The 22206-nt window shown below is 52.4% G+C and overlaps 1 protein-coding gene across 1 annotated transcript; it reads right to left on the bottom strand.

The window, feature by feature from the left end:
* Positions 1-60: 60 nt before the first annotated feature.
* ZMYM3 (zinc finger MYM-type containing 3) lies at positions 61-22058 on the bottom strand. Its single transcript, XM_009487165.2, has 24 exons — positions 21176-22058; positions 20416-20459; positions 19947-20019; positions 18844-19135; positions 18229-18406; positions 17576-17788; positions 16826-16976; positions 16148-16263; positions 12526-12612; positions 12045-12195; positions 11293-11465; positions 10704-10869; positions 6885-6943; positions 6159-6327; positions 5443-5558; positions 5116-5290; positions 4422-4568; positions 3504-3607; positions 2927-3095; positions 2654-2805; positions 2073-2187; positions 907-1161; positions 702-819; positions 61-286 (listed from the first exon to the last, which is right to left on the bottom strand). Exons 1-24 carry the CDS (start codon positions 22056-22058, stop codon positions 88-90), a joined length of 4305 nt encoding a protein of 1434 aa, XP_009485440.2. The 3' UTR covers positions 61-87.
* Between the last annotated feature and the right edge of the window lie 148 nt (positions 22059-22206).

Here is a 22206-nt window from a genome sequence, read left to right as displayed (position 1 = left end):
ATGCTGCACGGCCCCTGCCCTGCAGCAGGAGGCAGGGAGATGAGGCATCCAGGGCTGGAGCGCAGCCAGCCCAGCAGCACCTCACGCTTAGTCCATGTCATCCTCCAGGCTGCTGAGCCGACTGTGCTCCTCGTAGATCTCCCTCACGGCCAGAATGCGGTTCAGCATGCTCTCCAGCATGCTCCGGTCCATGGGGATGACTGAGTACCAGAGTGGGGACTCGGCAATGCACGACCGTTCAGGCTGCAGGTAGAAGACATCGTTGCGGTTCCGCAGACTCTCAGGGCTGTAAAAAGAGAGGAAGGTGAGCCCTAGGATATCAGCTCTAGGGGCTCAGAAAGCCTGGCCTGCCCTCATGGTTGTCAAGGGGTGGCTCAAGGCTTATCACAGCCTCTCATCCTTCGGCAGAATGAGGACACAAACTGAGTCTTCAGCTCCTCACTCAGGACCAAAGCCCCTAACCAGCCAAGCACCAGGACACATACTGCACACTCCTGCCTGTCTGGAGAGAGGCAAGTAGTGGAAGGGTCCAGAGAGAAGCATTCTCTCAACCACTGACTATACAAGCAGGGCAGACCCTGGACAAGGCTTCACACTCAAAGTACAAATGTTTGGAGAGCAGCAGCCACCCCACAGGGTCCCACCAAAGCTGAGAGATGGCTCCAAAATGCCACATGCCCCTTCTCCGGAGAAAGTCTCACCATTTGGAGAGATAAAACTCATAGAATTTGACTGGGCATCGGAGCGGGTTCATCCTGTTCTCCCGCTGCTCCAGCATCGGTACCTCCTCCTCACGCTTCCGCTTTCCAGAGCTGCCATCTGCAGAGGGGGAGAGAGCAGGATCATGGCTGGGACCCGATGCGGGAGGCAGGGGAAGGGACAGCAAGGTGCTCTGTCAGACCCTACCTCGACCTTTCTTCTGCTTGGCAGGAGCGTAGTAGCGGATGCTCACAACCTTTGTCATGCCACGGGCTGTGGTGCACTTGCGGGACTGGCGCACCACGTTGGTGAAGGAGAGCTGCATGTGCTCCTCTGCTGTCTGCAGCCCGAAGAACTTGGTGTTGAAGAACATGAGAGTGTTGAGGAGCACAAAGGGTGAGTAAACGCCCAGCTGCTTGCACTCCCAGAGGTGCTCCTCCTCAACACGCGAGAAAACTGTGTCTGCAATGCACAGAGGAAGAACCAGGTCAAGTCAACAGTGGCCTCGTGGCAATCCCTTCACCCTGCCCAGGCAAGCTCACTGCAAAAGACTGACGCTTCACAACATCCTGTTTTCCACGAGGTTACTTCTCCAGGCCATCAGCAGAGCTAGATGCTGGCTCTGCCCAGCCACAAGCTGCCCCAGAGCGCAGCCAAACCACAGGCCAGAACCCAAATAAATCCTACCCGCTCATCCCTACAGATGGCCACAAAGTGAACTCCGGGTCAGTGCTCCACCACACTCAACATGAAATGAAGGAAAAGCAGTAGGCAGGGACAGACATGGCCAGCTCCTGCCTAGACACACAGGTCTGGAGCCAAATGCTTCTGCCTGGGACAGCCAATATGCAGAGGTGAGGCTGGATCTGTGAACTAACCACAGACAAGACACAGCAGGGAAGGCAGCCCAGATCACAGCATCATGAAAAGCCTCTGCAGAGCTCTAAGTTAGTCTGCTCACAAGGCGGCAGCACAGCAACCCTGGCCAACACTTAGCACAGTGTGCAGGGCTTGCCCATGTGCTGGGAACACAAAGACATGAGCCAGCATGCCTCCTGATTTGGTATCCTCTTTGCCAAATGATGGAGACATCACTGTGAAATGCTGTAAAGATTCAAACTGCCCCAGGACACAAAGCAGCCGTGCTCTGCTCCCAGCTACCCTAACTCTGGGCAACAGAAGCTGCTGAGGCGTAAACCAGGCTGGTTCTGCTGTCGGTATGGGTCAGTATGACCCCAAGACACAGTGGGACCATGCTGCCTATGCCAAGTAACAGGGTTGAGGCTGGGGGAGCACAATCATACTGGAGGATCCAAGGCTAGAAGCACAAACTAGGTACGTGTGGTGACTGAAGCTACTCTGGAGACACATACTATTTGGTAAGATTGTGGGTTGCCAGCCATTCAGGGACTTGTTCAGCTCCTGCACGAAGGTCAGGTAGTACAGGTCTGTAAATATATTCACCATACGATTGTTCTCGAGCAGGTACTAGGAAGGACAGAACACACAGTCAAGAGAGACACAGCAGCACCTAGAATGCAAACCCTCCCCAGAGAGCCCAGGGTATACATGCAGAACACCTCCCCTTGTACAACCAGAGCTGCAGGGCAGACTCCTAAAACCAGCCACTTCTGAGAGCTGTAAGGAAAACCCCAGGGCATGACAAAGCAGACTTGGTGCTGAAGAAGGGACTGAGTTTGGGGAGATCTCCCAGCCCTCCTCAAGGATGTGCAAGAAGGGTGCAAGGCTGGGGAACAGCTGCCACCCTACACGCTGGGCTTGGGAACAAAGACTGAACCAGGTGGGCTGCTGTCTTGGGGTGAGGCACTGAAGCAGAGTCCAGTAAGCCTCTCTGGGTCCCCAGAAGGCAGAATAAAGGATACAAGCTCCCCTCACCAGATCTGACCCCCAAGTTTGGCTGTGGAGGACGTGAGGGCAGTAAGCCCTCCCTCACCTGCTGGATGCCAAGGCAGAGATAATAGATGCTGTCCGGTTCATAGCGCTCCCCATTGGGCCGTGTTATCTCCTTGACAAACTGGGCCAGGCCATAGTTGAGCTCAGCTGCTGTGCAGGCCAAGATGTCTTCCTTGATCCTCATGGGCTTGGCTGTGAAGACAAGCACAGCAGCCTCAGACAATAGCCTGCAAGGCCAGGAGCACCTCAACATCTTGAGACCCAGCTTTTGGGAAGTTTCTGCCCCTCCACCCCATCCAGACAGGGCACTTACGGCCAAAGCGTAGCTCCTCTCCCTTGCTGGTCTCTCCCCCTGCATACTTGGCTTGCACCCAAGACTTCCAGGCATTCACACCATATGAGTAGTTCAGCACTGTGCAGCTGGGCTGGCTGCTGATTGAGTCCCGGGAACAGCTTTCAGAGAGCACCAGACGCTTCTGCCCCTGCAGAGAGGTGTACTGTGAGACTGGGGACCTACCTGGGACAGATGCAAGAGTCGTGGCCATGCCTCAGACCTGCTGACTGCCAGCTCTCTCCCAGTGTGCCTGTGCCCATGCCAGCAGGCATCTTTCTGCTGACAGCCAAACCAACAAGGCCCATTAGTTATGAGGACCACAGGCAGGAAAGAGGTCAGCTCTCATATGACCCGTGGCATTCAAAGCTCCTCTGAAGTGACAGGCAAGTATTTTCATTCAAGGAGTAGCCACAGGCCAGGCATGCCCTGAAGGGAGAGGGCACAACCTCCCCAGCACACGAAAGCTTCTGGTACACTTCACCTCATATATCCCAGACGACAGCTCCCACTCCAAACCCAAAGAGCTTTAAGCAGGCAGTACCCACGGAGAGCTCACCTTTCGGACAGCACGAGGCAGTTCTTGCTCTGTGGACACATCATCTGGTCCCACCAGCCCACAGTCAAAGAGGAAGTCCACACTGGGGTTGATGTCTAGAGGGTCTGAAAGGAAACACAGGCAGAAGGGCTCAGCTGAGAATTCTCATCCTGTCCCCTGTGCTGGCCTGGTTCTTACAGCAAGATGAAGGTGGAACACAGCCCAATGCTTCACACCCTCCACCACTGCCCAGCATGAACTTTCAGCCACAACCCAAAGGAAATACAGCTCTGGCAGATGATGCTAAGCTTTCTCAGACTAACCAGAGCCCCACATTCTCCCCTCTGACAGTTTTTTGTTTGTTTTTTAAACCTGAGGAACATTCCTCATCCCCTTGTGCCAGGCCAGCACTGGGGACAGCCTGGCACAGGCATCCCAGTTCTCTGTCTTTTGCTGCTAGCATCCTGCCTCAGCACTGCTGTGCTCCTGAAAGTCCCTGCCTCTTCTTCCACTTTCTGCCTGCTAATGGACACTCAGCAATTCTGCCATCTCCTAGGACATCATGCCCTGTCCACGTCTCTCTCTCGCCTTGCTGGATCCTCTGGAATCATCATCCATAAGCACACCAGTGCCACTGCCCTGCTTTCTGTGCTGTTAAAATCGGCTTCTCATTCCCTCTTCTCTGCAGACCTATGTTCGCAACAGGTCAGTTAGTCTAGACAAACACACACTCCTTCAAAAGTGGTGGTCTCCTCACCCCTGCTGCGAGCAGTCATCTGCAAGACTCTCAGTTCCTGGCCTCAAGCCTGGTCAGTCAGAGGGCATGGGGAGGTAAGTTCACACAGCTCTTAATGCTGCTGGCAACGGTCGGCCGAGGGCAGTGGGAGGACCCTGCTGCAGCATGAGCAGCCCTGCATGCCTGCTTCACCCAGCTCTTACTCTTAGGGAAGTCGGCCTCCAGGTCCTGGCCCGGCTCATCAAGGACATTTGCCATCTTGACAGCCATAGCCAACACATCGTCCCGTGCCGGTCCAAACAGATCACAGTCCTCCAGGAGACCCTCTGCACTCTGGTTACTCACCAGGTCTGCAATGCAAAGGCAGATCATAAACCCAACTTTCAAGAAAGTCTTTTGTCTGTCTTCCCTGTAACAGCTGGAAAATGAAGTCAGGCTCCCTGCAGCACAGTCCTGTGCCCAGAGCAGCCCCGCAACATCTGCTTTCCCTGGACAGCGAGACACCGGACCTTTGTTCTCTCCTCAGCCACAGCCCTAGTCACTGGGGCTTGAGGAATGCAGCCCCCAAGTCAAAAGACCTGTGAGGTCAGGACTGCTAGTCTTTTGGCTGGGAAGCTGCTTTAGGCAAGAGCCTGAACAGCCACCTGAATAAACTAATAGTGCTGCACATGTGCAACAAGACTGGCACCCCCAAAAGGGACAGTGGCAGGCACTGCTCCCTGCTGCAGCTCTTCCCTCCTGGTACCTCCTCAGCAGAAGCTGAGGACTTGCTCTTCCCTGCTCCCTTTCAAAAGGCTTTGGGGGAGCTGTGAACCAGGTGGACACTCCAGCTCCAAGAGCCGGCAAACCCCACATGATCCCAGCTGTTGGGCCAGACCAAGCCATGGCAGAACCTACCACACAGGTCTGAGGAGGCCTTGTCCAGTTCCTCAGCCTCTGCAATCATCTCAGCCATGGCCAGGATGTCAGCCTCCAGGGGATTGGAGGGGATCTTCACCTTCAGCTCCTCAATGGTCTCCACAATCTTATCTGTGCTCTCCAGTGTGGTGGGCAGGAACATTGGCACAGGCACCTGTCAACAGCAGCACACCAGGCAGAAAACTGACACTCAGCCAATGGATGTAAAAGCAGAGGCAGAAGAGGACAAACAGAGAAGCAGGGAGGCTGCAGCAAGGCAGGACTGAGACAGTAAGAGAACACGAGCAGGTGTAGTGTGTTGCTTACCGGGACAGGCATGGAGAAAGGCACAGGTACTTTCTGGCAGTACATATGCATAGGCACAGGCACGAAGATCGGGACGGGGATTGGCAACACAATCACCTGGGGCTTCCAGTCAGCCTCTGACAAGAGCAGAAGTACGTCAGTGAGCTTGCTCCCAGCAGCTCCTCCAACCAGCCCCACTGTGCACTGCCATGCCCCCAGCCATGCAGCACCATGGCCCTTCCAGCCACCAGCTTCTGTGACTCATGGGCAGAGCTGGAGCAGCAGCAAGCCAAACAGCCCTGCAACAAGAGAGCCTGCCTTAGCCAGAGGTGCAAGCCCTGCTCTTATGCGGCCCTGCTGAGGGGTCTAGTTGCCTTGCATATGCTGGAGACCACAAACACATGCCCGACAGGAGCTGCACAGTGGAACCTGCTCAGCAGATGGCCCCTCAGACAAGCTCATGATCTCCAGAGGAACAGGAGTTGTCCCACAAGAGGTGGGATCATGCTGCAGGGCTCTCTGTGTCTCTCCTTTTGCTGCTGATGGAAATAGGCTCCTTACTTCCAGCCCTGCCGTGTGTGCCCTGCACTACCCTGAGACTCCTCAACACAGTGCCAAAATCCCAGCTGCTCTGTACAGCATTTCAAGCTGGATTCGCATTTTGTCTGGAGCAGGGATGTGCCACTTGCCTTTCCAAAACGCCCCGGTAATCCTGCAGTTATGTCTTGTTTTCCTACCTGTCTGACATCCTTTGGACTTCATTTCTATCTTGCAGGAAACACCCCGGTTCTGCATCAGTGGTTTACACATGGCAGCTTTGTTTTTCCGAGGGGTGGCTGGAACCGGAGGGGTCAGGGGAGGTGGCGCGGCTGGAGACATCTGGGCTGAGGAGGTCTTTGCTGACAGCTGAGGAAACGCAGAAAGCAGAAGGTTGGTGTCCACCTAAGGCGGCACCACCATTTCCCAACCATGGGTACAGCTGGAGAGACTCCCAAAGCACCTCCTGGAGCCTGGCAGTCCCCAACACACACATGGACACTCTCACGGTCAGACCCAGCCGAAGGACTGTCAAGCTACTCCTGGCAGGCAGCAAGCCTGTGTGGCATCTCTGCAGCAGCCAGCAGGGAGTCTGCCACTGGTTGCTTCTGCCCCATGGGGCAGCAGGGAACAGTGGTACAGCAACTATACCCAGGCACAGGCGAGCGCTATGCAAAGAGGAGCCAGTGCCAGGCTGTTCTGAAGCCCATCATCGATTCCTGGGGAATGGTTATTCTTCCCCCTTGCAGGAGATATGCTGATGCTGCCCTCCCCCAGCAGCTCTTATCAGCTCCCATTACCCAGACATCTTAAAATGTATCGGCTGTAGAAGGATTAAATGTCCCTGAGCAATTGCAGATCTGTCCTCTCTTTGGGGACAGCCCCTTTATCCTATCTTACAAACTCCTACCTCCAACAGGCCTTACCATGTTAGTCTCTGCCTTCTGTGGGGAAGGGGCAGGTGGTTTTGGCTCTGAAGTTTGACCTGTAAGAGAAAGCAATGACTAAGTCCAAGAGCTCCTGGGCCAACAGGTCCCACTGCTGGGACTGGAGGTGGCAGCAGCCAGAGGGTAGGGACAGGCTCCCCAGAAACTGCTCCTGGCCACTCCAGGAACAGTTAATGTTTCCACAATCTCTAGCCCTAGCAGCTCAGAAGATGCTACAACTCCAAAATCAACTCATTCCCATGTCATTTTGTGCTCCCTTGCAGTCTACCCCATCCCCATCACAGCAGGTCAGGAGAAATCCCAGCCCCTTGTAGAGAGAGGAATCCAGGGCTCTACTCCCAGCTCTGCCTATTGGCTTGCTGTACCGAGCCATGGCCCCTCCCTGTGCCTCCATCTCCCTGCTACAAATAACTTGGCAAAGTGCTTCGAGATCCCTAGGAAGAAGGTGACAGAGCTATTAGTAGCATTATGAGATATCCCAGAAAGCAGTGAGACAGCTTGCCCCAGCCCTAGGGATGCAGTCCATACCCCTAAGGAAAGAGGGGATCACCTGCAGGTAAGAGGTGCATGTGGCAGACACTAGTCTCAGGTGGCGACAATACCATCCTGGCTTGGATGATAATTCCAGCTCATTTGCTCTGCAGAGAACCTGCACCCGTCTCAAAGGCTGATGAGCTATAAGAGCACCTTCATCCAAGTCTCCTGTGAGCCCTGGTTACCCATGTGGCTGGGAAAAAGAACTACCTTCTACAGCACTGACTAACCGTGGGCCATGCATGAAGGAGACACCTGCAAGGAAAGCAGCAGGTCTCAGCACCCAAAGGGAGTGGTGGGTCCATTTGCACCTCCTACATACAGATAGGCTCTCCGGGAAAGACCCAAACTCCCAAAGGACCAACACATGGGCATTTGCACTTTGCAGATTTCCTCTGTCCCGAGGAAATGCAGGATAGCCCTTGAGCAACTGGAGGCTCAGCAGGGTCCACTTGCTGACCACCACAGAGGGGTGGGTAAGTTCCAGTTGGAGGAAGCTCCCTAGCCTGCTGCTGAGCATTCAGCCATAGGATCTGCAATGGTCTTGATGGGTCCAAGAACTCCCCTTGACGAGACCGAAGTGGATGGGCAGCGGGTCTAGGTGGGAGACATCAAAGGCTTGAATGAGAAAAGACAAGCTATAGACTATGAGCAGAGTTTCTGCTGCAGCAGAATCAAAAGCAGAGTTGACTGCCCCACAAGCCAATGATTTAGGACTAAGGGAAACAAGATCCTCCTGCCACAAAGCTCCATGTACTACATGTCCAGGCTTCCAGAAAAGCTTCATCTTGTTCTTTACTCTCATCCCAACACCAGCAAGGAGCTGTCAAGGCATTGCCTGCACCAACTGTGACTTCTGGCCCTCTATCCTCTCCAGCTGGATGGCCGCCCCATGCAGAGGCAGTTCCCCTTGGAAGTCTTTGGGCACAAAGCTCCTCAATCCCTCATTACACAAACTTTTCCCAGCAAAGGAATGGCCACTTTCATCATCAGCAAGCACTCTCAGGATCACCAGGTTGGCAGCAGCCACTGGGTCACAGGAATGAATGGTTCTAGGCAACCACTGGCTGCAAGAGAAGCAAGTAGTCAGCAGCTCTGCCCAAGATGGGCCTGAAATCCAGGTACTCCCTTGTGAGCTGGCAACACAACTGCCAGGTCCACAGGAAACCCTGTCTGGACCAGGCAGAAGCTGTTCCTCACCATGCACTAACAAGTTGCTCCTCCTGAAGTCCCCCGCATAGCACGCTGGGCTGGAAAGCTCTCTGTGTAAACACATGGCAGGCCCTGGCTCCAGCACCCTTCCTTTGCAAGCTGAGCAGTATGCTGCAGTCCTGGGACAAGGATGTCCATGGCTATCCCACAATTGGCATGGGATGAGTGTGCCAGAACACACAGAGGGCCCAGTGCCACCAGCGTCATTCACCAAGCATGGCAGCTACTGGGGCAGTCTGGAGCTTGTGCTCAGCCAAGCGTTCACCACTGCTGATGGGCTTTTCCTTGACTGTCCTCAGAGTCCTCTGCCTCACAGGGTGCATGGAGAGGCAGCTGCAGCATGGTGAAGGGTAGTGCCCCATGTGCCAAACAGTGAAGTTCTTGGGGGCCTCCAGAGATGTGGTGGAGGGTGGGGCTTGGACTCTTGTGGTTGTTGTTGTTGAAGGTACTTCGCAGTCTTGTGGTCCATGGCTCCAAGGAGACAATGGCCAAATGGTGTGAAACATGCTTCCTTCTGCAAGCACAGCTTGCTTGCTGTGCCTGTGTCCCAAAAGCAGTGTTATGGGTCCCTCACAAGTGAGATGCCTTGAAAACAGAGGACAAATGGAACAGCATGGCTAGGGCTGTGGAACCACTTGGTGAGCTACAGGAGCCAGCAAGTTTAACACCTCTTCCTCCCCTGGGCAGCCGGACAGTCTGTGCCCCATCAAGCAGACTCCCCCTGGGCACCCCCATGCCAGCAGAAACCAACAGTTCCTTATCCAGGTCACTTCAGTGCGCTGCCACTTGAGCCGTCGTCTCACACGGCCTTTTACAGAACATGGCTCTTGGACGGCAGGCTGGGGCTCCCCTGGCTGGGGGAACCTGCCGCTTCTGGCAGAGCACCTCTGCTTTGCTGTCTAAGCAGCACTGACATCCAGGGCTTCCCCTGTCTTGCAATCAGCCCACTGCTGTCAGGAGAGGAACCAGGAAGAGTCTGGAGATGGAGGATGAAGTCTCTCACGGGAAGGTCCTTGTCTTGGTTTCCCCTCCTTGGTGCACCCTAGTCAGGGTTTTACACCTCATGAAATCCCAGGGAGGGCAGCAAAGCCCTGAGCCTGTGATCCAGGTATCTGTCGAAGTTTGATGCACTGAAGTGAGTCCAAACATAAGCTGCAGGCATTTTAACTAGATCACAGATTACCTAGAAGATCATGGCCTATGAAAGACCAAGCAAAATGAGACTATGCGAGAGTCCGAGGCCAAGCGATGTCTTGTCACTGTCACTACGAGCACCTTCCATCCTGAGGGACCCCAAAGCACTTTGCAATCTTCCATAAGCAACTGGCTCAAGTTAATGATAGGATATGGGGCAACAGGCAGTCAAAATCTCCTCTCCAGCTGGAACTCCACAGATGCAGAATAGGGTTATCCGGGACACGGGGTTGGCAACTCCCCAAAGCTGCAGCGATCTTTGGGTAAGTGGTAGGACTCCAATCTAACATCACAAGACAGAGTGCCTCCAGCAGCTCAGCGCTCCCTCAAGATCGTTCTAGGTTCAGGTCTGGCTGAGGAGAGCCCACCTACAGCATCACCAGCACCACTTCCTGCAGCACCCTGTGTTTTCCTTGAATGTTTCCCATCCAAGCACTGACCTGGCCCAATCCTGATTAGCTTATGAGATCTGAGAAGGTCACAGCTTGGAGGTGGTGTGGGGCTGCAAGTGGATTATCATGCCAAACCACGCTGTCCCCTAACCCTGTAAATCGAGCTCTCCGCTGGCAACATGAGGATGTTAAATCCCTGAGTATCCTCGCTAAGAGTGTGAGCTACAGGCAGCACGCTGGCACCGGCTCCTCCCGTCTGGGCCCTGTGTGTCATAGAACCATAGACGTTAGAGATGGAGAAGCCCCATTAGGTCCCACTCCGTCCTTTCCCCCCCAAGGGCCAGTGCAGGATTGTTCCCTAGCGTCTCATCCAGTCCCGGGCACGAAGCTTCCACCCCTCGCTGTTCAGTCTTCCCTGTGTCTCTCAGACTGAGCTATGCAGGTCCCCTCCCTCCCTCCTACTCACTGTTCAGCAGGCTCTCGGGCCCCTTCTGCGTGTCCAGGTTGGGCTGGTTCTGTTGATTGTAAAATCGCAGCAGACACTGCTGGTTGCAGAAGTGTTTGATTTGCCCCCGCCAGTGGATGGTTTCCAGCAGCTTCCCCTGACGCTTGCAGGCATGGCACCGAGCTGCCTAAAGCCCGCATCAGCAGGAGAGAAACAACGAGTAACTAACCACACCCCCTCCGAGTGCAACACAACTCTCCAGTGAAAGGTGCACATAGCAAGGTGCTGTGAGCTTCCCCACAGCAGTGCCCTGCCAGTGCCAGCCGGGGACTCCAGCGGTGCGAACTTCTCACAGCAGCACTAGCCGCGGATCCAGCACTGTGAGCTTCCTCAGTGCAGTGCTCTGGCAGGATCAGCTGGGGACTCCAGCTACGTAAGCTTCCCCGTAGCAGTGTCCCGTCATTACCAGGCAGGACTCCAGCAGTGCCAGGTTCTCCGCAGCAGTGCCAGCCAGACTCCAGCAGTGCGAACTTCCTCAGTGCAATGCCCACTTATCTGGGTGCTGTGCCCACCACAGCACTTAGCACAAGCTGCCAGTGCCAATACTGACCTTGAAGTACCAGAGCAAGTATTTGCTTTTGCAGTCTTCACTACAGAAGTCCCAGGTGCTGCCCTCCAGCTGCTCGGTGACCGCCCGCTGGCAGGTCTGAGAACAGTAGGTGCAGGTGATGCAGCACAGGCCCAGGTTCTTGGTGAAATCCTGTTTGTAAAGAAGCACACACCCTGCGGAGAAACAATAGGAGTGAAACCTTCCCAGGATGAACTGGGGGCCTCCCTGACCCAAACATGACCAGAATCCAGGTCTGCGGAGACAACAGAGCACACGCAACACACTGTAGGGAACAATCCAGCACTGGCCCCTGGGGCTGGGATAAGATGGGACCTCATGGGGACTTGCCATCTCTCACCTCCATGCTTCTAGGAAGAGTCTGACTCCAACCTCCTGTGTGCAGGAACCCAGCAGGCAGGGCAAGGCCAGGTCAGGCCAGCCCAGACGCAAGAGCGTAGAAGTGCATGATGACAGGAGGAGCGGAGCTGCCACCTGCTGTCTCCCCAGCCCCCAGAGAGAGAAAAGCTGTGAGAAAGCCCTCCCCAAGGACACAATGAATGGTAAAGATCTTGCCCTAGGGCCTGGCTGGACAGCAAGCCATCCCCACAACAGTCCTCCCTTCACTGCATGGCAAGGCTCTCGCCCCAGGGCCTGGCTAAGACAGTCTCCCCTCTGTTCCTCTCCATGCTCTCTTCTCCCCCAGCATGGGCTGGCATGGGGGGGTCTGCCTCTCCCACGTCTTCCCCAAGTACCTTCGCTGCAGAAGTTCTTCTCCACTCCAGAGAAGCGAATCTTCTCATGCAGCAGCTTCTCCTGCTTGCAGTGCTCACACTGAGACACCACCCCACGCAGCCGCTTGAAGTCCTCGCAGCAGTCCTTGCAGCAGAACTGATACACCTTGTCCTGCCAAAGAGACCGCCACCAGGTCAGCCAGGCTGGCAGGAGGTCCCCACACTTCTTGGGGAAGCAAGAGTAGGACTACCAGGCTGAGCCAAGTCCACAGCTCTCCTGGCATGGGGTTTGGCAGAAGTGGTCTCCTCCTGCCCTTCTGACGTCCTGCTGAACATCAGGAGTGCAGCACTCTGCGCACAGTCTCCAGGCATGTCTCTGCAGCTAAGGCATTCAGAGCACTGGCACAGAAGGAGCTCTGCTTTGAGCAGGGAGAGAAAGGAGCCCTGTGGTCCTCACCGGGGTTGGCCTCAGCCTCAACATCCCCCTGGGGAAAGTCCTCACCTGCCAGTCTAGGATCTCCGGCTTCCCGCTGAAAAGATTGTGGCAATAATGGCAGTTGAGGTGGATCCCACCTTCCGGGCTGGTTCGCTGCAGGAGACAGACAACTCATGGAGGGAGAGGCACACAGAGGGCAGCGAGCACCCACTTCACACTGCTACCACCTCCTGCCTCCTCCACCATTCACAGCAGTCCATCTGCCCGGGCTCAGACCTGCACTTGCTGCCACTGTCAGTGACTCATAGTCAGTCCATCAGATCATGTCTCAAGCTCCTGGAGAGCAGATTCTTGAGCAATTTCACTTTGCTTCCAGTGTACTGGGTTCAGTTCTTCACAGGAAGGCAAGCTTTCAAGCTGCTACCCCTCTGGATTTGAAAACATTAAGAGATGGGGTCTCCACTACCTCTTCTGAGAATTTCTCTAAAAGATCTTGAAGCACAGGTGCCTGGTTTCTATTTTCAAGGTAATGCAACTTCAGAATTTAAGCAGCCGTTCTCATCCCTCTTCCTCTGCTAGATTAAACAGCCATTTAGCACTTGGTGTCTTGTCCACAAGGATCTATTTATTAATAACTCATCTTCCTGGTTTTCTTTCTGATAACCTCAGACAAGGTGCTCTGCAACTGCCTCAGTACATGCATTTTTCAAGCCCAAATGTAATTTTTCTGTCTTTTTTCAGCATATTTCCAATTTTTCTTCAACATTGAAAATAAAGTGGACATTGGATGAACACCCTTCCTATGTGTGCAACATTCTAGGTAGCTCTTTTGCTCCCTAGCCCCCAAACTTTAACTCCCTGTTCCTCTGCTTGTACTGGCAGTAACTTAATTAATCCTTCCCTCTGTGGCTGTAAACTAAGACACTCATACTGAATGGCTTATCCACTGTAATCCCAGGGCCTTTTCAAAATCCTTATTTTCCCAGGACTTACATCCCCATACTACTTGAGTAAGGCTGATACAGGATCTTGCACTGAACTGTGCACACGTTAGAAGGAACCAGTCTTGTCAAGCAATCCAATTGCTTTGCTTTCTAATGACTGCCCTGACCTCAGCATGAGTTAACACTTCACCAGTTTTTGTTTCATCTGCAAAATTTTATCACGCTTACTTTCACTTTATTGCCAGATGACTGATGATGATGTTGAACTCCTTGGACTTAATACTGATCCCCAAGAAGCCATCTTGAAACACTCTTTTCAGTGTTTTTTCTTTGACAAGTGTGTTCTGAGATCTGCCAGCAAGACAGCTCCTAATGCAGGTTATGCATGGGTTTACTATACGTTACAATGCTGATTTCACATGGCAATAATTCCAGTTAGGTGAATTAGGTGAAGTCCCTGGTGACTGGAAAAAAGGAAACATTGCACCCATTTTTAAAAAGGGTAGAAGGTAGGTCCCTGGGAACTACCGCCCTGTCAGCCTCACCTCTGTGCCTGGGAAGATCATGGAACAGATCCTCCTAGAAGCTATGTTAAGGCACATGGAGGACAGGGAGGTGATTCGAGACAGCCAGCACGGCTTCACCAAGGGCAAGTCTTGCCTGACCAACCTAGTGGCCTTCTATGATGGAGTGACTATATCAGTGGACAAGGGAAGAGCTACAGATGTCATCTATCTGGACTTCTGTAAGGCCTTTGACATGGTCCCCCACAACATCCTTCTCTCTAAATTGGACAGATATAGATTTGATGGGTGGACTGTTCGGCGGATGAGGTATTGGTTGAATGGTCACATCCAGAGGGTAGTGGTCAACAGCTCAATGTCCAGATGGAGATCAGTGACAAGTGGTGTCCCTCAGGGGTCCGTACTGGCACCAGTACTGTTTAATATCTTCATCAATGACATAGTGGGATCGAGTGCACCCTCAGAAAATTTGCAGATGACATCAAGCTGAGTGGTGCAACTGACACGCCTGAGGGACAGGATGCCATCCAGAGGGACCTGGACAAACTTGAGAAGTGGGCCTGTGTGAACCTCATGAGGTTCAACAAGGCCAAGTGCAAGGTCCTGCACCTCGGTCAGGGCAACCTCCAGTATCAAAACAGGCTGGGTGATGGAAGGGAAGTGCAGCCCTGCGGAGACGGACTTGGGGGTACTGGTATGAAAAGCTGGACATGAGCTGACAATGCGTGCTCGCAGCCCAGAACACCAACCATATCCTGGGCTGCCCAAAAAGAAGTATGGCCAGCTAGTCAAGAGAGGTGATTCTGCCCCTCTGCTCTGGTGAGACCCCACCTGGAATACTGCATCCAGCTCTGGAGTCCTCAGCACAGGAAAGATATGGACCTGTTGGAGTGCGTCAAGAGGAGGGCCATGAAGATGATCAAAGGGATGGAACACCTCTCATGAAGAAAGGCTAAGAGAGTTGGGCTTGCTCAGGCTGGAGAAGAGAAGGCTCTGGGGAGACCTTATTGCAGCCCCTTTCAATACTTAAAGGGGGCTTATAAGAAAGACGGGGACAAATTTTTAGCAGGGCCTGTTGCAATAGGACAAGGGGTAATGGTTTTAAACTGAAAGAGGGTAGATTTAGACTAGATATAAGGAAGAAATTTTTTACAATGAGGGTGGTGAAACACTGCAACAGGTTGCCCAGAGAGGTGGTAGATGCCCCAACCCTGGCAACATTCAAGGTCAGGTTGGATGGAGCTCTGAGCAACTGTTGGAGATGTCCCTGCTTGGAGTTGTCCCTGCTCATTGCAGAGGGGTTGGACTAGATGACCTTTAAAGGTCCCTTCCAATGAAACCATTCTATGATTCAAGTCTTATGAAGTCTACAACTGCAGAAATTCTACAGCTACCCTACCAACACCATTTGTGATCTCAGCGAAGGATTACATCAGGGATTTATTAAAAAACCAACCAAACAAAAAACAACAACAAAAAAATCCAACACAAAAATCACAATAAAAAAACTAAATCCCAAAACCAGATGCTGCAACTGCCAGTAACTAACTCTCTGCCTCTAGATTCTGTAAGTTTTCTCAGTTGCCCAAGACATGTCCTAGCCTAAGTTTCCCAGGTCTTCCTGACTATTGCTTTGTTATTTGACAGCTGTACAAAACTAATATTCTTCCAGTTGCCTTTGAACACCACAAACATTTCACATGTGCTGAAACTTAACATCAGAAGATTAAAAACCACCAGTCAAGCATTTACGGATTAGTAAACATGAGGTATCCAGGCCTGCTGGTTGTCAATTTTTAGACAACACATCCTAGAAGATATAAGTTCCTTGGTGACACCTGGCTCAGAGGGCAGCTCTGCCCCCTTCCACCCCACTAGCAGGTGCCCACTTGCTTTGCTAACTTAATTGTGCTTTTCCTCGTGCCCTTGTAAGGCCACTACATCCTAAACCACTCAGGGAGCACAGCTCTACACTGCACTCCCACTGGGCATAACCTGACAGACAGGAGTGAATTACAGCCCGTCTTATCCCAATGGAGGAAGAGGGTGATAAGGTCAAGACTGAGTGATTGGCAACTACAGTCACTGCAACTCTTGTGCTCCAGCAGAGACTTTCTTATGGACCCTCCCTGAGGAGGTTGAGGAAGGTGGAGCCTCTGCTAAGTGTGAAAGGAGGCATGAGCTCTACAGCCCAGCCCAGCATGAATAATATTTCAGTACCTGGAATTTGGTCCAGCAGCTGGGGCTGCAGAACTGGTAGACAACCCGGTCTGTCTTGTTGTAATAGCAGGGTTCAGATAAACTCTTTCTGCAGAAGCTGCAGGGTCTAGGGGGACCTGATGAAACAGACAGGAATTGGTGAGGGCAGCAGCACAGGACGTGGGACTGGATTCTGAGGATGGCATGCAAGCTACTCACTCATCCTCAGTCTGTCAAGCTATTATCAAAAAGCAAGGGACAAGAACATCAGGAAACTAAAAGCACCAGATTCTGCTAGGTCAGAAATGTTAAACATGGATGGAGAGCAGAGTGGTTCAAGGAAGTGACCCTGGCTCTACAGGAATTTGGACAAAACAGGCTGCAATACTTGCACCAGAGACCACACTCATTCCGGGACACCCTGCTACTCTGTGTAATGGAAAAGGCTATGCCAGCACAGTATGGCACTACAACTGCTTACTGCATTGTCAAGAACAGCAACATACACTACTCAGTATTAAGATGTCTACATGCTGTGAGGGTTCCTCCCTCTCCAAATCTCCTTCTACTTGTCTCACTGGACTCCTCCCCAAGCAATCAACATGCCTTCTTTCCAGTCTCATCCACAAGTAATAAATAGTACCAAGGAAGGAGTTGGAGTGGAGAGGTGACTGATTCCCTGTACATAGGTGCTCTTACCAACCAAGCCTGACTGCTTCACTTTGTGGGAGGTAGTGCAGCAAATGGAGCAGAACAGGCCCATCTTGCCACTGCGATCCACGTTGGGCAGCATGTCGAAGTTCTTGCACAATGTCTTGCACCACATGCATGGGTAGACCCGAGTGTTCTTCTGCAAACACAGAGCAGAACAGAGCTGCCAGGGAGACCACCACAGCCGGCGAGGTCTGACCCTCATATCCCACCCCACTACTGTATCCGCCACAGGGCAGCTGTCCTGCAGGGAACGCCTGATGCCAGAGCCAGGCTCACAGTCTGCAGGTTCGGGTGGTGGTAGCAAAAAAGGCTGCCTTTGGCACTTCACCTTCTCATTTCAAGGGTACCTTGGCAGGAATACAGAGCTTGGCAATCCCAAGACGACAGTTAAGTGAAGCCTTCTCAGGCCACAGAGGAACATATCCAGCCAAGCTTTGGGGAGACATCCAAAAGAACCCAGCCCAAGCTAACTGCACATACCAGTGTCGCTGCACAGTCCAGCTTACTGAGTGCCTAACCTGTGCTCAGATCCAAGATAGGCCCCACGTGGAATGAATAAATTCTGTTTGCCTGCTTCAAAGTTTCTTCACAGCAATCTCTTAAATGTTTTGTCAGCAATAAAAGGCCAAGGGGATTCAAGTCACCTGCTATTGCATAAAGTGCCCTGTGCCACACCAAGTAAAGGAGCTGTGAACCCACAGAGGCCCCCCACGCCAGGCAGCTGACTCCACACACCTTCTTGTAACTGTTGAGACAGGCAGAGTTGCAGAAGCGTTTTTGCTGGCCTTCATGGAAGAGGTACTCCAGGGGCAAGCCCTTGTTGTAGATGTAAAGTCCACAGTTGTCACAGCAGTTAGTTTTCAGCCCCTTGGTGGCCCGGAACTTGGTGAAGCAGGCATCACTGCAAATGCGGTGAACCACGTTCCCATTGCTGACCTCATGCTGGATCTGCAGAGACATGATTGCTGTCACTCCCCCAAACCACCCTGTGCCTCTTTCCAACACCTGTGCACCACTACTATCACAGCCCGTGGGATAACAGATTATTAGGCTAAAACTCAGGCAAGTGCCATATTGGAAGCTGGTGTGGACTCAGGCTGGCCTCCCTCACCAAAAGTCAGTAGAGCAACTGGGAAGCTGGAGTGGCAGGAAGCAAAGAGCTTCAGCGCGGGGAGAAGCAGAAGCCTTATTTCTTCTGCTGGAATAAGGGCTAGTTCACAGTAACAAGGAAGGACGTGGGAGTGAGCCCAAGCCAGCTCAGGGGCTGAGGCCTCACACCACAAGAGAAGCTGGCAAATGAATGTCCTGTGATGGTCCCAGGCACAGTCAAGTGCTGCAGGTCACAAGCACCTCATCCAGGACATGGGAAGGACAAGGGATTCGTTTACCTCGCCAGGTTTGTGGCAGACACTGCAGCGGCTGGTGTCCGAGGCATCTGCGGACTGAGGTGCTGGTCTGTGCTGCTGGGCCTCATAGAGAGAGAGGCAGACAGAGGTGCAGAATTCATGGAAAGAGCCACCTGAACCGATCTGGGCAACCACAGAGTCCTTGGTGTTCCAGATCTCCCTAGGGATCAGGACAGGATGTGTTAGTGCAGGGACGCACCAGTCCTGCCACAAAGGGACAGGATGGCACACTGCAATGCATGGGACTTTCTGGTGTCCCAAAAGGGTGGCAAGAACTCTCACAGCAGCTTCTGTCCTGGCCCATAGGGGTGGTGCCTGAAGACAGAGCATGCGGGAGGTTGTTTTGAGAGGAGGCTGGGGTATGGGGCACTAAGCCTGGGGGCAGGCAGGGAAAGGCCATAATGTGAAGTGGGTGTAGGGAGCATGGGATATGCAGTGTGTGAAGGAAGACATGGGGCAGCAGCTGGCAGTGGGCAGGAGTGATGTGGGTGAATGGGAAACAGAGTCACAGGGATGGGGACTGGCAGGTAGGGCTGTGGGGCAGGTGAATGGGGTTACAAGTGCGGGAGTATTGAGGAAAGTGGAATGAACACACACTTTTTACAGAAGGTGCATATCTTCTTGCCAGGTGGTTTTTTTGAGAAGGTGGTGAGACAGGAGCTGGAGCAGAAAAGCTGAGGGAGCCCTTTACGCTGGTAGGCAGTTTGGCCCTTCTGCAGTGGGGTCCGGCAGTTGGCACAAGTCATCTTGGTGACAGTAGAGCGGGCAGCTCGCTGAGCCATCTGAGTGCGTAAAGACATGCGAGTTGAGCGTCGGGTACGAAAAGGAACAAAATCCTCATCGTTGGGATCATCCACCATTGCATCAGAATCTTCGTCAGAGACTGGAACTGCAAGGCAGCAGATAAAGATGCACAGAAATCCCTGATTAGGAACTGAGAGAGAAACCTCTGCCATGAGACACATACTGAGGCTTTCTGGGGTCACCTTTCTGGAGTCCTTCTACATGCTTTGTACCTGTCTGGGTGGAATGATAAAGGGACCCTTAAAAGATATTCTTTTGGAATTGGAGATGAGTCAGGAGGTCTTTAAGCAAACTAGGCGTAAGTACAATTCCTCTCTAGGAAGTAATGATTTGCCAAGGTCGAGCAGAAGCCCAAAGTGTGAACACTTACAGCAGAAAACCCTCCAAGAACCAGTAGACCTTAAAGGGAACAAGCTGGCAATGAAGGAGCAACATAAAAATACTAGGGAATGGCAGGGTGACACTCAACGTCTCAAAGAACAGAGACTTCACATACTTCTGCAGGAAAATTCCCAAAATGCAACCTTCCTTCAGCCAGCCTGCTGCCATAGAGACAAAGGTTCCTGGCTGAAGAGATGGAAGATAGATTTCCTGGTAACAACCCCAGAGTCTCATCCTATTACTTGGTGCTTGGTGTCCACACACCACTGTAAAAACACTACCTGTATTTACTACACCGTAAAAACCTTCCCTTCAACCTAAGTGCCCTGAGAAAGCAAGGCAAGTATCCCAGGATGAAGACTCATGGGGTGAAGGGACCTGTCCTGCGTAGGAGGAAAGTATGCACAGAAGCTCCAGAGTTCCCACCGTACTCACACCATGAACTACCTGCCCGCAACCAGCCTGAGCCCTGCTCTCTGGCTGAAAACAGGCATTGGCCAGCCCTAGTTACTCACTGCTCTCAGAGGAGTTCACAGTTTCAGGCCTGGCAGTTTCTGATCTTCTGGCTCTTTCACTTCTTTTCTGCTCCTAGAAAACATTCAGAAAATACTTAGGCTAACCATCTGCTAGGACAACCATGGATAAATATCCCAGATCATGGTGGAATTCCAGCTTCTGCAATTTGCTTTCCCAATAACTAGGCCGAAAACAGATAAAACTCCATGGATACCTGACCAGAGTTGGCAAGATGGGGGCGAGGGGGAAGTAGGCTTATGAGAATGACATTCTAGCTGGGGGTAGCAGGGACACACTGAAGCCACATTACAGCACAGTGGCAGCGCGCAGGGATCACTCCATCACAGGAGACATGCAAACTCCTTCCCAGAGGGGTGATGAGACAGCCAGTGTCCCTCACAGAGTCTGACAACAGCCAGCCACCCTCTGTGCTCCTGTAGCATATGTACTTGACTGCATTCTCCTCACCTTCTCAGTTGGCAGCTCGCTTCCCTTCCCAGACAGACCTTCTCCTGGAACAGAAGCACACAATAAGCTTGCATCTAACATCTTGCTTTTCTCCAACAGAAGAGGACAGGTGCAGGTGTTCTTCAAATGCAGCCACCCTTTGGGTCAGTCTGCACATGAAGCCTCAGACAGTCCTGGCTAACAAGCACAGTTCTGGTGGTGATCAGACACAGGAAAGCTCCTAAACTCACCACCTGTAGTTAGAGATCCAAACACACAGCTTGGGAGAAGTCCTGTAAGGGGGAGACCTCCCTGTATGGGGGAGGCATGCTGGGCAGTTGATCCAACTGCTTCTGCCTGAGACTGAGCATCTCCTGAGAATGGCCAGACTGGGTAGAAGGACTTTGCCTATTGGAAATACCTTCTCCTGGTGACCCTCAGTTCCAGCAAAGACTCCAATGCTGAAGAGTGTGAGCTAAGCTGACGCGCAGCCGCAGCTTTATCAGGGAAGCTCCTAGCTGACACAAGCATTGAAAATCAAAGTTAAAGCTATGAAAGCCAGAGCAAGAGCTTATGTGCACCAAGGAAGCAGCTTCCAGAGCATTATTCCCTGTAAGCAAGACACTTTCCTCAAATCTAGTCCATCAGTAGCATTGACAATTTCCATAGCAGGGGACGATGGGAAAAGCTGGAGTGCAAAACAGACTCCAGCTTCAGCAATGTGCAGCAGTATAACCCCCTGAGCAAAAGGAAGCTAAGTTCTGCAGAGATAACAACCTACCTGCTGGTGGTGAGGCTTCCTGTGCTTTCAGTACACTACTTTCTTTAAGCAAGTTGTTTCCACTATCATCCCCTTCCTCTGCCTGGTTTTCCTCCATGGGCCCAGGAGGCAAAGCTGCAGTACTGTTGTCTGGGCTCAGTTCCACCTCTGCTTCCCCTGCCAGCCCTTCCCTCTGCATGGGTGAGCTTTTCCTTGGTGCCTTCAACCTTGTCTTCTTTGTCTGTTTAAGACTGAGTTGGGGGTGCGCCATTGGTGGACTTGAGGATTGTGCTGTGATTTCTTCTGTGGCTGGGGCACTGCTGAGGTCCCCAGAGTCAGGAACAGGCTGTTGGGGTGACTCAGGGGTGTTGTCATCAGACAGTGCAGAAATAGCAGCAGCACCATCTTCCTTTAGGTCCCCAGAATCATTTTTTGGTGCATCTTCCCCTTCTTTCCATGTTTCTGGAACAAGGGCTTCTCTAGAGAGGGCAGAGGAGTCTGCCGGTCCATCCTCCACATCCTGGGAAGGATGTGCCTTATACAGCCCATCCAGACCCTCTGATTTATCTAGCTCCATCAAGTCAGCAGTTTTATCCAAGTCATCTAAGACATCAGGTTTCTCCAGCATATCCAAGACACTAGGTTTATCTAGAACGAGGTCATTTGATTTGTTTAGTTCAGACAGGCTGTCTGCTTTCACTAGAAGGTCCAAGTCCCCATCTGCAGTCATCTGCTTGGATTGATCCCAGTCAGGGGGCTGAAGAACTGAAACTTCCTGGGTAGAAGCTGTTTGGGAGCCCAGGAGATCTTCCCCAAACTCCATGTCAGCAGGGAGATCACCAATAAGCGGTTTGTCAGGCAAGGACAGGGGGTCCAAAGATCCCGAAAATTCACTGGAATCCATTTAGAAGATGGCAACTGGAAATGAGAGAGAGACTTGCAAGTTAATGAAACATAGTCTAACATAGTGCATGAATTGTCCGCTCTTATGAACACTGTTGGAGTAAAACAAGGCCCAGTAATACTGTTAGCCATAACCAGGATACCAGCAG

The sequence above is a fragment of the Pelecanus crispus genome, chromosome 13 (genome assembly GCF_030463565.1).
Source record: "Pelecanus crispus isolate bPelCri1 chromosome 13, bPelCri1.pri, whole genome shotgun sequence".
NCBI lineage: Eukaryota > Metazoa > Chordata > Aves > Pelecaniformes > Pelecanidae > Pelecanus > Pelecanus crispus.
Note: the sequence above shows the minus strand (reverse complement) of the source record. Positions and strands in the feature narration are given on the sequence as shown.